The 14186-nt window shown below is 42.8% G+C and overlaps 1 protein-coding gene and 1 long non-coding RNA gene across 8 annotated transcripts in view; one reads left to right on the plus strand and one right to left on the minus strand.

Annotated features, from left to right (window-relative positions):
- The window catches only part of LOC129145901 (uncharacterized), a 39730-nt gene extending 28539 nt beyond the window's left edge, over positions 1 to 11191 (plus strand). The window contains exon 3 of the long non-coding RNA XR_008552067.1: positions 10903 to 11191. This is a non-coding gene — a long non-coding RNA (uncharacterized LOC129145901). The remainder of the gene's footprint in view (positions 1 to 10902) is intronic.
- The window catches only part of GRB10 (growth factor receptor bound protein 10), a 196909-nt gene that overhangs the window by 97879 nt on the left and 84844 nt on the right, over positions 1 to 14186 (minus strand). For all 7 annotated transcript variants that reach the window (XM_054695876.1, XM_037493465.2, XM_054695874.1 and 4 more), the window contains one exon: positions 4011 to 4101. In XM_054695876.1, the coding sequence (XP_054551851.1) occupies positions 4011 to 4101 (91 nt within the window). The remainder of the gene's footprint in view (positions 1 to 4010; positions 4102 to 14186) is intronic.

A 14186-nucleotide genomic window follows, 5' to 3' on the forward strand; every position in this document is an offset into this window, starting at 1 on the left:
ATTTATCTATTTTCTCATATTTTCACATTTACTAGTAGAGAGTTAGTCACAGCTTTCCTGTTTTGCTTTTAATGCTTTAACATAAATGTGTGGTTTTCCAGTATATCTTTTCTCTCCTGAGTATCCTTGATCGAGGTTTACAGTAATGAAACATTTTATGAAAGACTAGCTCTTGGGCCTCCCTGGTGGTGCAGGCAGTTGAGCGCAGCGTTGTGAAGCTGTCCGCAGCCTCTGCAGTGTCGGTTCGATCCCTGCCGGCCTCGAAGCAATCCACATGGCGAGGAGACCTCTCCTATCTCGCCCACTGCTCCCCTCAGCAGTGTATTTCGTCAGTCTGCCTGTTCTGTTCCCCGCTCTGTCTCTGGTGAATCTTCTCACCCTCCCACGCATCTGGCCTGTACCCCGGCTCTTGTATAAATAAATCTTAAAAAAAAAAAAAAAAGACTGTCTTTTGATTTTGCTTGTCTATTTAAGTTTTATCATATAAATAATTATCTTAGTCTTTATAATTACTTTCTTTCACATTTCTTACTCAATTTTCATTTTTGTAATTTCAATTTTTATTCCTTTTAAAACTTAGAAACTTAAATCTTAAAAACCATATAGAAAAAATAATACAACCCTTAACCAGAATATATTAATTTTTCATCCAGTTCCAAATAACTGTGTTTTCCTCTTTAACTAATGAGTGAAATGAGGATTGTTAAGTTCTCACACATATGTTTACATGTTTAGAATTTCTATTGACTTCTGATTTAATCATAGCAGGCCAAATAAAGTGGCTTACATGAAATAGAGTGCTTAAATTAGTGGATCTTCCCATATATGAGCAGCTTTTTAGAAGTTACTCAGATTGTAAAAAACAATCAAGAGTCTACTCTGCTGGGTTCAGGATTCTCTGTATTCCTACTAATTCTAATCTTTTAATACTGTTAAAGATATTCTACTATCTGATTTGATATTTTCTATTCTACATTCTTTTTTTCTTCACATCTTAATTTTTCTCCCTTCTTGATTTTTTAAATTAAATATACATTTATTTGTATCTTTTTCTGCTAGGTTAGAAGCTATGGATTATATACATATTCCTTTAATAACTACAGTCAATATTACAGTTGTTCTTAACATTTTAAATACCTAATTAAATATAATATGGTCCTAAGTTATCCTCTATTTTATTTCTCCTAACTGGGGGCCAGGGAAAGGGATAGGAAGATGTAGACTACATCTTATGATTTAATCACTCACTGAATGACCCTACTCTCGAAACACACACACACACACACACACACACACATTCCCAATGTATTATTATAATAAGTTTTACATTAACCTTACGTTATCAATTCATAGAGAATTAAACTTTTAGACACTGCATCCATTTCTCTACACACTATTGCCTCTTAAACTCAATGTTTTCCTCCACATTCACATTTCTTCTTTCTAAAGTATAATTTTCAATAATTCCTATGGTAAGGATAGCTGGTAACACATTTTCTCAAACTCTGAAAGTTTTACTTTGATTTCACTAGTGACATGTTGGTATAAAGTTCTGGATGGATAGTTATGTTTCCTCAGCACTTTGAAAACATCTGGCATTACCTTCTGGCATTCACTGTGCCTAAGTCGGCTCCCAGTCCAGTGATTGTTTCTATGTTAGGAAATCTGTTTTATCCCTTCACATTTTCCCTGTCCTCCATTTTATTAAATAGGCTAATGCTTTTTGATGTGGATTAATTGTCATCCTTCTTTTTAGTTTTTTGGATAAAGCTTGGGGACTGTCTTTCTTTAGTACTGCGTAATCTCAGCTAGAATCTCTTCAAAACTATCCCTGCCATTCCTTCCATGTTTCTTTCTTCACGATTATATAAGACTGTATCTAACAGCATGTCTGTGTTTTCCCATGTCTTTGTGCTAGGGCCAGGGGTGTCCAGTCCTTAATTCTCTTCAAACTGAATCCAGCATTTTTAAAATGCCAGTAACTATATATTTCATTTCCACAATTTCTAATAGACTCTTTTTCATACCCACCTGTTGCCACCACTTCACTTCTCCACTGTTTCATAGTCCCTTGCCCTCTATTACAGACATTTTTTTGATCATTCATCTTCCTGAGCATTACACTCATTTCAAAGCTTTTGTCAGGCTTTTTTTTTTTTTTTTCTTTTTTACTGCATGTGATCTAAATGGCAATCTGTTGATTTTTGTAGCTCATTTCTTAGGAAATTGCTTAATGTGTCTGGGAATGCTGATTTATAGGCAGATTTGTTTGGGTGGGCTATACTTTGTTTTTCCTTTCCACCATCTCCCCTTACCCCCTCCCTGTGTGGTGGGGGCTAGTACCTTATGGAAGGCTGAGAGGCTGAGCCTGGGTGGCCTTGTTGGTCTGAGTTAGCCGTGGCTACACTGACAGGCACTGTTTGGCCATGAGCTCACACTCCCTGCTTTCTGGGGTCTTTCAGGAGCAAGAGAGCCCCACCTATTAGGTCAAAGGTAGTAAGCATGGTCCTTACTATTGCCTGGGACCTGAGCTGCCAGTCCTCTGGGAATGTTGGGTCTGTAGCCTGGTGGACAAAGGGTCAGCACTGCTCACTGCTTTGTCCCGTGTCTGCACCAGGCTGAGTCCTCATGGTGTTCCTGCTTTACAGCTATGTGTGTGGAATTACTGAGGGCTGGAACGGAAGACAGTCAATATAATGGGTGGACCTGAAAGTATGACTGATCTGGGAAGTTGAGTTCAGTGTGGAAGGGTATTTTATTCAATCCTTCAGTGTTCTAACACTCACTTCAACTGCTTGCTATGAACTCCTCACCAGAAAAGAGAATTTGTTTTCTTCCACATTAAGCCTCTTCTATCTTCTGTATCACAAATTTCCCCTAATGACACTACCCGTCATTTTACTGATATTATGGGTTTGATGTCTATAAAACACTGAATATACAACCTAAAGACACAGGATAAGACATGCTTTAAAAAGGTCTTTTAGTGTAATATTTTTTCTAACTTTTCAGTGCAGTATTAACATGGATTTTTATGTGAACAGTGATACCAAAAACCTAAATTATTTTAGTTTAAAGGAGACTATTTGTAAGCAATAAAATGTAGTGAGCTGAAGTTTTCCTAAGTTTCAACGCTAATATTAACAAGTTGATCCTCTGTCGCTGTATCATCTGATTTAAAAGTTTTCTGTAAGATAACCCTAAATTTATGCCTGACCCAGAAAATCCTGACTACAAAGAGAGAAAGAAACAAAAAGAAAATCCTGCCTGCTTTTACAAATATTCTAATCTTGAGAAATTTTCTCTCTGACATCCTGGTCAGCTCCTTGCTTTCATTTTTGTTGATTTACATCCTTTTTCTCATTAAGCAATTTAAAAAATCTGATTATCCAATTCCTATAATCTCTAGAGCCTACAATTTCTTGTACTTAAACTCTAATAATTCCAACAGCTAGCCATGTGCATCTCTCCTATTCTTATAGTCAGTCTAGCTCCTGGCTAAGGTCCTCATCCAACATAAAAGCTGCATTTATTAGAACTAATATAATAATCCTTGCTTCTGTGAATTCCTATACTTCCCGTAACTAGAAAGAATAAAAGGAATTATAGAAAGACAGAGGATTTCTGAGTGCAGATACATCTAAATTTGCTTAAGTGCAAGTATAAAAGCGCCAAATCAGGAGGCTGTGGCTAAGAGAGAGCCCTCAATAGTGAGGTCAAGTTGTTTTTAAGTAGAATCCTGAGACAGCTGATAGGAAATGAATTTTGAAATACTGCTCACTGATATTGGTTAACTTAAAGAAAATAGATGAAATTATCATAGCCAGGTATGTTTTTTTATTTTCTTAGAATTTATTTTCCTTAAAAACAAAAAAAAAAAAAAGAGCCAAATTTAGAATCTTATTGTATCAGTATGCAGAACTTCTAAGACTACAAAGTCCTGGCACACTGCAGCGTCATAGCTGGGAGGAAAGGTAGAACCTATCACTGTATTTTTTGTCATTCCTTACCTTGGTGATTTGCCAACCGGTCAGACTGTGCTGGGAAGCCAGGTCCTGCCAGCTCACGTGCACTATGGGGCGAGGTCTGCTCCACCTGGTCCTGAGAAGCAGGGACAGAGAGGCTCTGGTCAGAAGCTTTCATACGTCCCTATCCACTGTCCCTGTCATCCCCTTTTCTCCTTCAATTCTTGATTGCCCTTCACTTTGTGTACTTTTTTTAAGTTTTAAATGACAGCTGTTTAAAATATTCTCTAAAAGGCAACTTAATCATGAAAAGGTACAACTTGCTTGGCAAGGAAGTTAGAAAAAAAGTTATTCCTGGTTTTTTTGACTTAAATTGTTTTTCTCAGGCCTCCCTGGTGGCGCAGCAGTTGAGCGCTGGGTTGCGAAGCTGCCCGCAGCCTCTGCAGGCCGGTTCGATCCCCGGCTGCTCCCCGGCCACTGGAGGAGGGTCCCGCATGGCGCGCAGACCTCTCCTGCCGCCTGCTGCTCCCCTCAGCAGTGTACTTCCGTCCTTCTGCCTGTTCTGCTCCCCGCTCTGGCTCTGGTGAATTCTCTCACCCTCCCGTGCTTCTGACTGTACCCAGTGCTTGTATAAATAAATAAATAAATCTTTAAAAAATAAAATAAAATAAAATAAATTGTTTTTCTCAAATAGCAATTCAAAAAGAATTATTTTCAACTGCTCCAGGGTAGGAAGGACTGTAAATAATTAGCATTCCACGGAATATACTCATTTTCTGTAACTACTACAGGTAACCAAGCCCTCAGCAACATGATACTTGTTACTGATCATTTGGAAACCGGCTCCCTCCACAAAGTATAAAGGAGCCCAGTGGCATTTGTTAAATATCAGGCTTAGGACAAACTGTTCAGGCAAAAGTTAAAAGCAGTAATGTTACGATTAAGGCCACAACATCTTTCTGGGACGTAACAAGACTTTGAAAGGTACATTAGATGTGGGAAAACAAAATAGAACTTTTTTTTTTTTTTAAAGATTTTATTTATTTATTTATTTATTTTTTTATTTATGCAAGAACCGGGGTACAGGGCAGTGGCATGGGAGGGTGAGAGAATTCACCAGAGACAAGAGTGGGGAGCAGAACAGGCAGATCTACTGAAATACACTGCTGAGGGGAGCAGCGGACAAGACAGGAGAGGTCTGCCTCACCATGTGGGATTCTCCCCGGCCGGCGGAGATTGAACCCGCGCTGCACAGGCTGCAGACAGCTTCACAGTGCGGCGCTCAACCACCTGCGCCACCAGAGAGGCCCTGAATATACACGTTTCTAACAAAATATTAGTAGTGAATGATTAACAAAAGGTTAACAAGGGTTGATATCAACTTCTCCTACCGATCCAAGAAATCTGTGAAAGGTTTATAATGTATACATATTAACTCTAATATTACATAGCTTCAGAACTGTGTCAAAAGTATAAGATCTGCAAGTAAAGTCTACAACTAATAATAATAATATAGTAGTTAACTTCACTAACCTCATCCCTATCTATGCAAAGGAACCTCCCTGCACAGCATGTGGAATTGTCCTCATGCAGGTGTGCCCATGTGGGGAGAAAACTAATCTCCCTCTACCCTTATAGGTTGGGAAATAATTAAATTGACAAGTGAGATTAGCGAAAGAAAAGACAAATTTAGGGGCCTCCCCAGTGGCGCAGCGGTTGAGCGCTGGGTTGCGAAGCTGCCCGTAGCCTCCGCGGCGCCGGTTCGATCCCCGGCTGCTCCCCGGCCACTGGAGGAGGGTCCCACATGGCGCCCAGACCTCTCCTGCCGCCCACTGCTCCCCTCAGCAGTGTACTTCGGTCCTTCTGCCTGCTCTGCTCCCCGCTCTGGCTCTGGTGAATTCTCTCACCCTCCCGCGCTTCTGACTGTACCCAGTGCATGTATAAACAAAACAAACAAACAAACAAATAAATAAATTAAAAAAAAAAAAAAGAAAAGACAAATTTAAATGATATGTGCATGTCCATATATAGAATAATAGCACCTATAACGTGGTTATTCCAGTGAGGTTATGCAATAGCTACAAAGCAGAAAATAAATTTAGGAGGGAAAGACAGAACAAAGAACTTTGCAATTTAAAGAAAAAGGCATTTTGCTGGGTTTATCTATATATAAATGGAAAATAGACCTTGTAAACTCTAGTTTGGGGTGACAGGGCTCTCATCAAGGACCACTAAAAAGAAGACTGATTTAACTGATTTATGGAAATGGATAATTAGACAAAAAAACTTAATTCCTGGATCTTCTTTTAATTTCTCTCAATTCAAAATAATCAGCATGCCACTTAGGCACATCCTGGGGCAGCCTGCAATAGCCAATGTGCAGATAGCTGACTCTGGGCTGGGTTCCCATCCCACAGCTAAGAACACTGATGCACAACAAAGTTGTGTGGGGCCTCCCCAGTGGCGCAGCAGTTCAGCTCTGGGTTGTGAAGCTGCCCGCAGCCTCTCAGCACTGGTTCGATCCCCGGCCCCCAGGCAAGGGTTCCACATGGCGCGCAGACCACTCCTGCCGCCCGCTGCTCCCCTCAGCAGTGTACTTCAGTCCTGCCTGTTCTGCTCCCCACTCTGGCTCTGGTGAATTCTCTCACCCTCCCGCACTTCTGACTGTACCCAGTGTTTATATAATAAATAAATAAATCTAAAAAAAAAAAAAGAAAGAAAAAAAAAAGAAAGTTGTGTGCACCTCATTATCACCAAGCGGGTGATAATGGTCAGCTCCAGGTTCAGAACCTAGCAGCTACACACATGACCACCAGAACTCCCCAAGAAACTCAAGAAAATACATTTATTTCTACAGGTGCTTCACTGCTTGAAAGCAAGGTGTTTCTCCTATCCACAGCCTTTGGGGAAAGAGTGATAACTCTGTTCCACTGTGTAAAGACAACCTGTGTGACACAGGTATGGGTCCGGTCACTGCTGTGAGGGGGGCCACTCACAGGAGCGGGGAGTGTTGTGGAAAGTCTAGTGGGTTAGCTCACCCACACCCACGACTCTAAGAAAAGGAAGATGCTGTTCCCTCAGAAGGCACTGAATGAAACTAGTTGTGCCACGGCTCCCCTCAGCCCACCACCCAAGCAAGCCTGCCCAGCCCAGTACAGGCTGGGTCTGGATACACAGCAGGGCTTTCACTTTTGAATACAATGCCAGAATTCTAAACAGGATAACCGGGTTCAAGTTTCCAACAGACCAACCAGTGCCATTCAAAGTTTTTGAGACCATTCAGGATTACAAAATTGACCAATATGATTAGAGTTCAACTGGCACCAATCAGACAGCTGGAATTGTTAATGGACCGATCAGTCTAGAAAAGCAGGGAGTTAGGATATAACCCAGAGCAGGTACCAGCTTGAGTACATTCATCAGACAGCTTCAGATCAGATTCATCAGAACTCTCCCTCCACAGACTCTGAGACTTTCACAGACCTTCAAAAAACCTGCCACTTCACCTGCCTCCTATCCCGCCTCTGACACCACCTGCATACAGCACCATTACTATTGGTCTGTGCCTGGTGTCTCCAAAGGAGCTCTTTGCTGTTGGCTTATGCAAACATCTCTCAAAGAACTGTGATGCTGGTTCCTGTTCTCTGGTGCCATTGCCTGTTGACAGGTGCTAACCAGCACTACTGACACTACCTGCATGCTGACCTACATTCGGCCACCTCTGAGAGAATCCACTGCTTCTGATCCTCTGGCAACACTAGTGCTGTTACAATCAGCACTGTATGGTCTGGCATCTGGTGCTGTCCAGCCCAATCTTCAGACTGCTACCAGTGTTGCTATGGTATTGCCTCAACAGACCCACCTGTGATCACGCCCAGCTGCCACTGTGAGTTAGATCCTGGTTCACCACTTACCAGTGTGCCACCAGCTCCAGCTCTCATTGAAGGGACAATGCCATCTTGCACAAGCAGTCTTTGTTTTGGACTACTGGGCACTGCAGACACAATCTAGGATAGGGCAGCTGACCATTTGTGGCCTTAGAAACTCTCCTTTTTCCAAATCTCCCCTTTGTTTATAAACCTGGTTGTTGTTGTTCCCTGAGCTGAGTGGTCTTGGGATTGTGAGCACAGGGGTGGGAATTCAGAGTGATCTATCCCCCACCTTGGCACTGTTTTAAGGGCATGAAGATACAGGCTCCCACTCAAACAAATCTGAACAAAACACAGCCCCATCACTAGGAACTGAATGTGGGGAATCAGTTATTAACTGTTTCATCTGTACAATGGGTTAAAAACCCTCAGGGGTTGCTAGGATAGCGTGAGTAAAGGTGAATGAAGCAAAAAACAAGTCGAAAGACATGGGCGCACACCCTAAAAAGCAGCCTTGATCCATCAGAAAATTTGGTTTGCTTCTTAATTTCTCCATGATGAGCTTCTTATATTGCAGGAAACCAAGTCTGGTCATATTTGGAACAAACACTTCTCCTACCTTGTATTTATATTTAATTATATTTTTGATTTACAGAGGTTTAATTCAATGAAGTCAGGTTTATTAAAATTTTCCTTTTGATTCATTATTTTAAGCTTAATTTTTATTTTGCTTTCTTTCCAAATATGATATAATACACTTTCACCTATCCTACATTTATTTTGGTGACTAGTAACAAATGAACCCCCCAAATTGGTTGACAAATTTCGCCCAGGCCCATTTAATATCCAATCATCCCTTTACACATTAGGAGGACACTCTCATTAGATGTTATAACCCTACAGAGACACAGATCTGATCTCAGCAACCTACTCACAGGTTCCCCAGATCTGCCTATTCCTGGGTCAACACTCCCATTTCGCTGCACACAGCCTGTCAACATGCTCAGCAGCAGCAGACATTTCCCCTCTAGCTTCTTTTGCATGAATTCCTCACTCATTTTCTTCCAAACAACATTTAGAATAGCTTCAAAGTTTGTTTAAATTACTAAATTCTCATCTGGAATATTTACTTATATACAATGAGTAATTACTACCAATAACTAACATGAATCTTGGTAGTGGGTCATCTGATTGAAATCAGATCACACAAATCTGGAGTACAAATAAAGAAGCTGTTACCCCACATATTTTAAAAGTTCGAGGGACCAGCCTCCAGTCACCCAGGCCCCATACAGCCCTGCGCTCTGCGGATGGGCATGGTGTGGCCCTGCAGGTGACTACTGGGTGTTTTCTGTGCACACTCCAAAGTCTAAGTTCCATCATCCACACCATGTACACTAGTGAGAAGCAAAGCAGACCCATAACATACTATTCAGAAGACAAGTAACTTTCAAATCTAATTTAAGGCAACCTCATCTAAATAGTCACTAGATTTAATAAATAAAAAAGTACAAGATGTCCAGTAAAAATATAACAGATAAAACTATTATTTTCTTTTTGTATGTGTCCCAAATATTGCATAGGGCTTATCCAAAAACTCAACAGACAGAAGCTTCAGACAGAAATTCTAATCTATTAATAACCCAAGAAAGATGTAATAATAGGAAAAAACGATGGTGTTTGTAAAATAAAAGCCAAAATACCAAGGTGGCAGGGAAAAGCTAACTACCATGGTATAGAAAATATTCCAGACAGTGCTAGGAGGTCAGATGCAAATGTGCAACCACTCTTCAAAGGCAAAGAATGGCACTCTGCAAGTTCAGGGCAGTAAAACTTGGGGGAGTAAAAGTTTCCTCACTGCTGCCTTGATTTCCTCTCAAAGCTCATTTTGTTTGCCTGGACGGGTTTCCTTTTCCAGGTTGGTGAAGAGTCCCTTTAGGGACAGGACAAGCAGGGCACTATGGCCCTGGGCCAGCACGATCCAAGCCCACCACCTCCTCTGTGGGGTGAGCCTCCCTGAAGGTGCTACCAGCAGCAGTGCCTCTTGAACCATAGCCCTTAGATACTGTTCTGGGAATGGCAGAACCTAGAAAAGGGAAGCCCTGATGCCCTTTAATTAAAACTGTGGTCACTTCACTATTTAGTGCTGGACCTTTCCAAACCCATGTGGCTGTACAAACACATTCCAAAGTCAGAAGCAGGTACCCAGCGGCTCAGGGGCAAAAACACCTCTTTCCACCACCCATAAAGTGACCATGTGCTAAAGAGTTCACTCAGCTTGCCAAAGACCTCTGAATTGGTGGGGGCCCAGTGATGTGGCAAAGATAGGAGAGGGAAAACTGAGGGCTGATTCTCTAGCTAGGCAGTATTGTTCCTATAGAAATTTCTTCTCTGAGCCACATTTCAGGGGTTGCCTTAAATGTTCCCCTCTTCCAGTCTTGTCCTTCATGCTTCTTGCTGGCCCCAGGCTGAGGCACCAACCCAGGTGGTTTCTAGTCCCCTCGAGTCCTCCAGGAAACTTCCTTAGGCCGCAGAAGGGCATCTGCTACAAACAGCTGAGTCCCCTGCCCATGGAGTGGCTTTCCTGTCCTTGTTCTGCTGACAAAGAACCAAAGTGTTAAAATTGACACATAGAAGGTGACTGGCTGGCACCTCAACTTCGTGCATGTAGCATTATGGCCTGAGGCCTGCCTGTGAGGACAGCAGAGCCCCCGTGCAGTCAGACTCACCTCGAGGATCTGACAGAAGCACAGATTCCCAGGCCAAATCAACTGTAGGGGCGGGGCGTGGCCTGAGGGCCTTGGTGTAGGAATGTTTCAGCGGTTACCTTTCCAACTGTTTTTCCTCTACTCCAAATAGACTTCTCACAGCCTGTGAGCTCCCCACCCCACTCTGCCATTTTGTCCTGACACCACTATCTGCAATGTTCATGTATAATACCCACTCGTCCTCAAGGCTAGTCCCAAAGTAGCGTTCTGGGGCCTTTCTCTGACAGTTTCATTGAAAAAAAGACCTCTCACCCCCTTGCCCAGCTGTGCCACATTAAGTCTCTTCTCCCCTCAACACAGGTCCTCCCAGACTCGTTCTCTCCATCCCATCCAGCAGCCTCACCAGGATTTGGAACAGGCGGCCTCTGCATCTCAGGGAGGGGTGAGGATGAAGGCTCCAAAGAGGAAGAAATGCCACGGGATGTGTGACCACTGTGTACCACCAACCTGATGTGGCCCAGAGCAAAACAAGCTGCATTTCAGTGGCACAGAAAAAACTCCCGACAGCCAGAGAAAAGCATCCCAATGTGGCTTTGGTACAAAACAAGACAACAGGTGATTCCCACAGATGTGAGGGGTACTTGCATTCTATGACAAGTAAAGAATCTAATAAATTCTTTTTTTTAAAGATTTATTTACTTATGCGTACAAGAGCTGGGGTACAGGCCAGAAGTGTTGGGGGTAGTGAGAGGATTCACCAGAGACAGAGTGGGGAACAGATAAGGCAGACTTACTGAAATACACTGCTGAGGGAGCAGCAGGCGAGGCAGGTGAGGTCTGCCGCACCATGAAGGTAGCTCCCTGGCTGGGGATCAAACTTGTGCTGCAGTGGCTGGTGATAGCTTCATGGTGCTGAGACTTAACCCCTTGCACCACCAGGGAGGCCCGCATCTAATAAATTCTGACCTAAGCAGCTGCCACACAGGGAGATACACAAGAGATTATGGCAGTCTGAGCAGTTACCTTATCCCCAAAATGAAACAAGGCATGCATGGGCAGCAGCCAGAGGAACCACAGCACAGCATCTGCCAGGCAGCAGTGGAGCATGGGCTGGACGGCACTCTCTGGGCCCTTCCTAGTTTTCTACTTGCTGGTTAGTCCTATCGCTTTAGGCAACTTTCTGCATTTTTGCACTTCCTTGGGGTAGAATGGTGGCTTTATAGGTAAATTGTAAGGATTAAATCAATATGATATAAACAAAAGGCTTATCCAGTGACTGAAGCTGCTAAGTGTTCTGTGAGCAGCAGAACTAACACCCGTACTAAATATAAGTCAGTGTAAGAGATAGGAATAAAGGCACAGAAAGTACCTTTAATAAGTCTGCTGAGGGCCTCCCCAGTGGCCTAGTGGTTAAGTCTCAGCACTCTCACTACTAAAGCATGAGTTTGATCCCCTGTCAGGGAGCTAACCCACATATGGTACAGCAGACCTCTCATGTCTCGCCCTCTGCTCCCCTCAGCAATGTATTTCAGTCAATCCACCTTTCCTACTCCCCACTCTGTCTCTGGTGAATCCTCTCACCCCCTGTACCTCTGGTCTACACTCCAGTTCTTCTACACTAAAAAATAAAATAAAAAATAACTCTGCTAAGACAGACAAAGGTCGGGCCTCCCTGGTGGTGCAAGGGGTTAAGCACCGCACTATGAAGCAATTCACAGCCTCTGCAGCATGAGTTCGATCCCAGGTCGGCCAGGGAGAAACCCACATGGCAAGGCAGACCTCTCCTGTCTCGCCCGCTGCTCCCCTCAGCAGTGTATTTCAGTTAGTCTGCCTGTTCTGTTCTCCACTCTGTCTCTGGTGGATCCTCTCACGCCCCACATCTATGGCCTGTGCCCTATCTCTTGTATGCATAAATAAATAAATCTTTAAAAAAAAAAAAAGACAGACAAAGGTCATTATCAGAAATAACTGGACAAGGGTTTTCAAAATGACTTTGACAGATGAAAATATTCTATCCTTATGCAGAACTACCCAAACAAATAAATCACAAACAACAGTGTGTGAGCAAATGTGGAGGAAACAAGGATGCCCACCTGAGGGTGCAGTTAAAACAATGCCAGGGGGGCTTGCTGGGAAAAGACAACACTTCCCTCCTGCTCCCAGCAGCCCCAGGGTCTTCTTCAAGGCCATTCCCTCCAGGGAGCTTCCATCTGTGCCCCACCCTGCCTGGTGCACTGGGGAAACCACTGTAGCCCCATCTGAGATACAACAGGCAAGGCTTCTGAAGATCAAAATGTGAAACACAAACACACTTTACCAGACACATACCTGTCACATAAAATGCAGTTAAAGTTATAAAATAAATCGAAATGCAAACCCATAAAATTGCCACCTTAATGAAGAACGAACTACCCTATTACCTCTTTTACACTATCTGCTATTCCAAATGGGGGATATATCATCCTACAATCTCATAAATTCCCTCATTTGCCCAATACCCACTTCTGTCAGCTACATATAGATCTTACTCTAGACTTTTAAACATAGACAATCAAGTGCTATAATGATTTCACATTTATCCTCCCCAAGGAGGATACATATAATGGCTCCCTTGTATTAATACAGATATGGTAGGGTTTCTACTGCAATATCTGCAGTCTAGGCATGGTGACAATTAGGTGAATTCTTATTTCAATTCTTTTTTTTTTTTTTTTTAATTTATACAAGAACCAGGGTACAGGCCAGATGTGTGGGAGGGTGAGAGGACTCACCAGAGACAGAGCAGGGAACAGAACAGGCAGACTGACGAAATACACTGCTGAGGGGAGCAGTGGGCATGACAGGAGGGGTCTGCCGTGCCATGTGGGACCCTCACCGGCCGACCAAGATGGAACCAGCACTGCAGGGGCTGTGGAGAGCTTCACAGCGTGGAACTCAACAGCCTGCGACACCAGGGGAGGCCCCTTATTTCAATTCTTTAATAGGTGTCATCATTACCCCCATTCTGACAGATGACAAAAACAAAGGAAGGGGACAAAGGGAACAGTTCCTCACCATAGTTAAATATCATGTGTGATCTGACAAGGAGATCAGTCTTTAACCAGCACTGTGCTGCAGGCAGCAGAGAATCTGTCACTCTACTAGCCAATGCAAGTTACCAAAACATCAAGAACCTGGCAAAGCTACAGTATCAACACCCCACATTTTGTTAATGTAAGTTCTACAAATTGTCCCTTACATAAATAACATTCATGATAAAAGAGCTAGAGTCTTTTTTGCCCAAAAGAGTCTGGCCTCTTTAAATATAATTCTTTATATCTACATAAGAACCAAAGAAGCAAAAGACTTTTTAGCAAGCTGACACTAAAAACAAATCACAAACTTCGATTCACCTGCTTCCAAGATCCTGAGAAGAAAGGAAAAACACCCCATGCCAGCCTCCATATCTAAGAATGAGGGCTCCACTTTTATTTGTTGTATTAATGTAATTTGCTGACTCCAACATGTAAGTACCTAGACTCCCTCTCATCAGAAACCAAAATACTTTTCTCCAAAATATTAAGGTGCTAAGTTTGGCAGAGACAATACTACTGTATAGAAAACCATCAAGTTTTCACTAAAATCTTACTGTACCAGCAATATTG

The sequence above is a fragment of the Talpa occidentalis genome, unplaced genomic scaffold, assembly GCF_014898055.3.
Source record: "Talpa occidentalis isolate TD23 unplaced genomic scaffold, MPIMG_talOcc4v2.1 talOcc4.10, whole genome shotgun sequence".
Taxonomy (NCBI): Eukaryota; Metazoa; Chordata; class Mammalia; order Eulipotyphla; family Talpidae; genus Talpa; species Talpa occidentalis.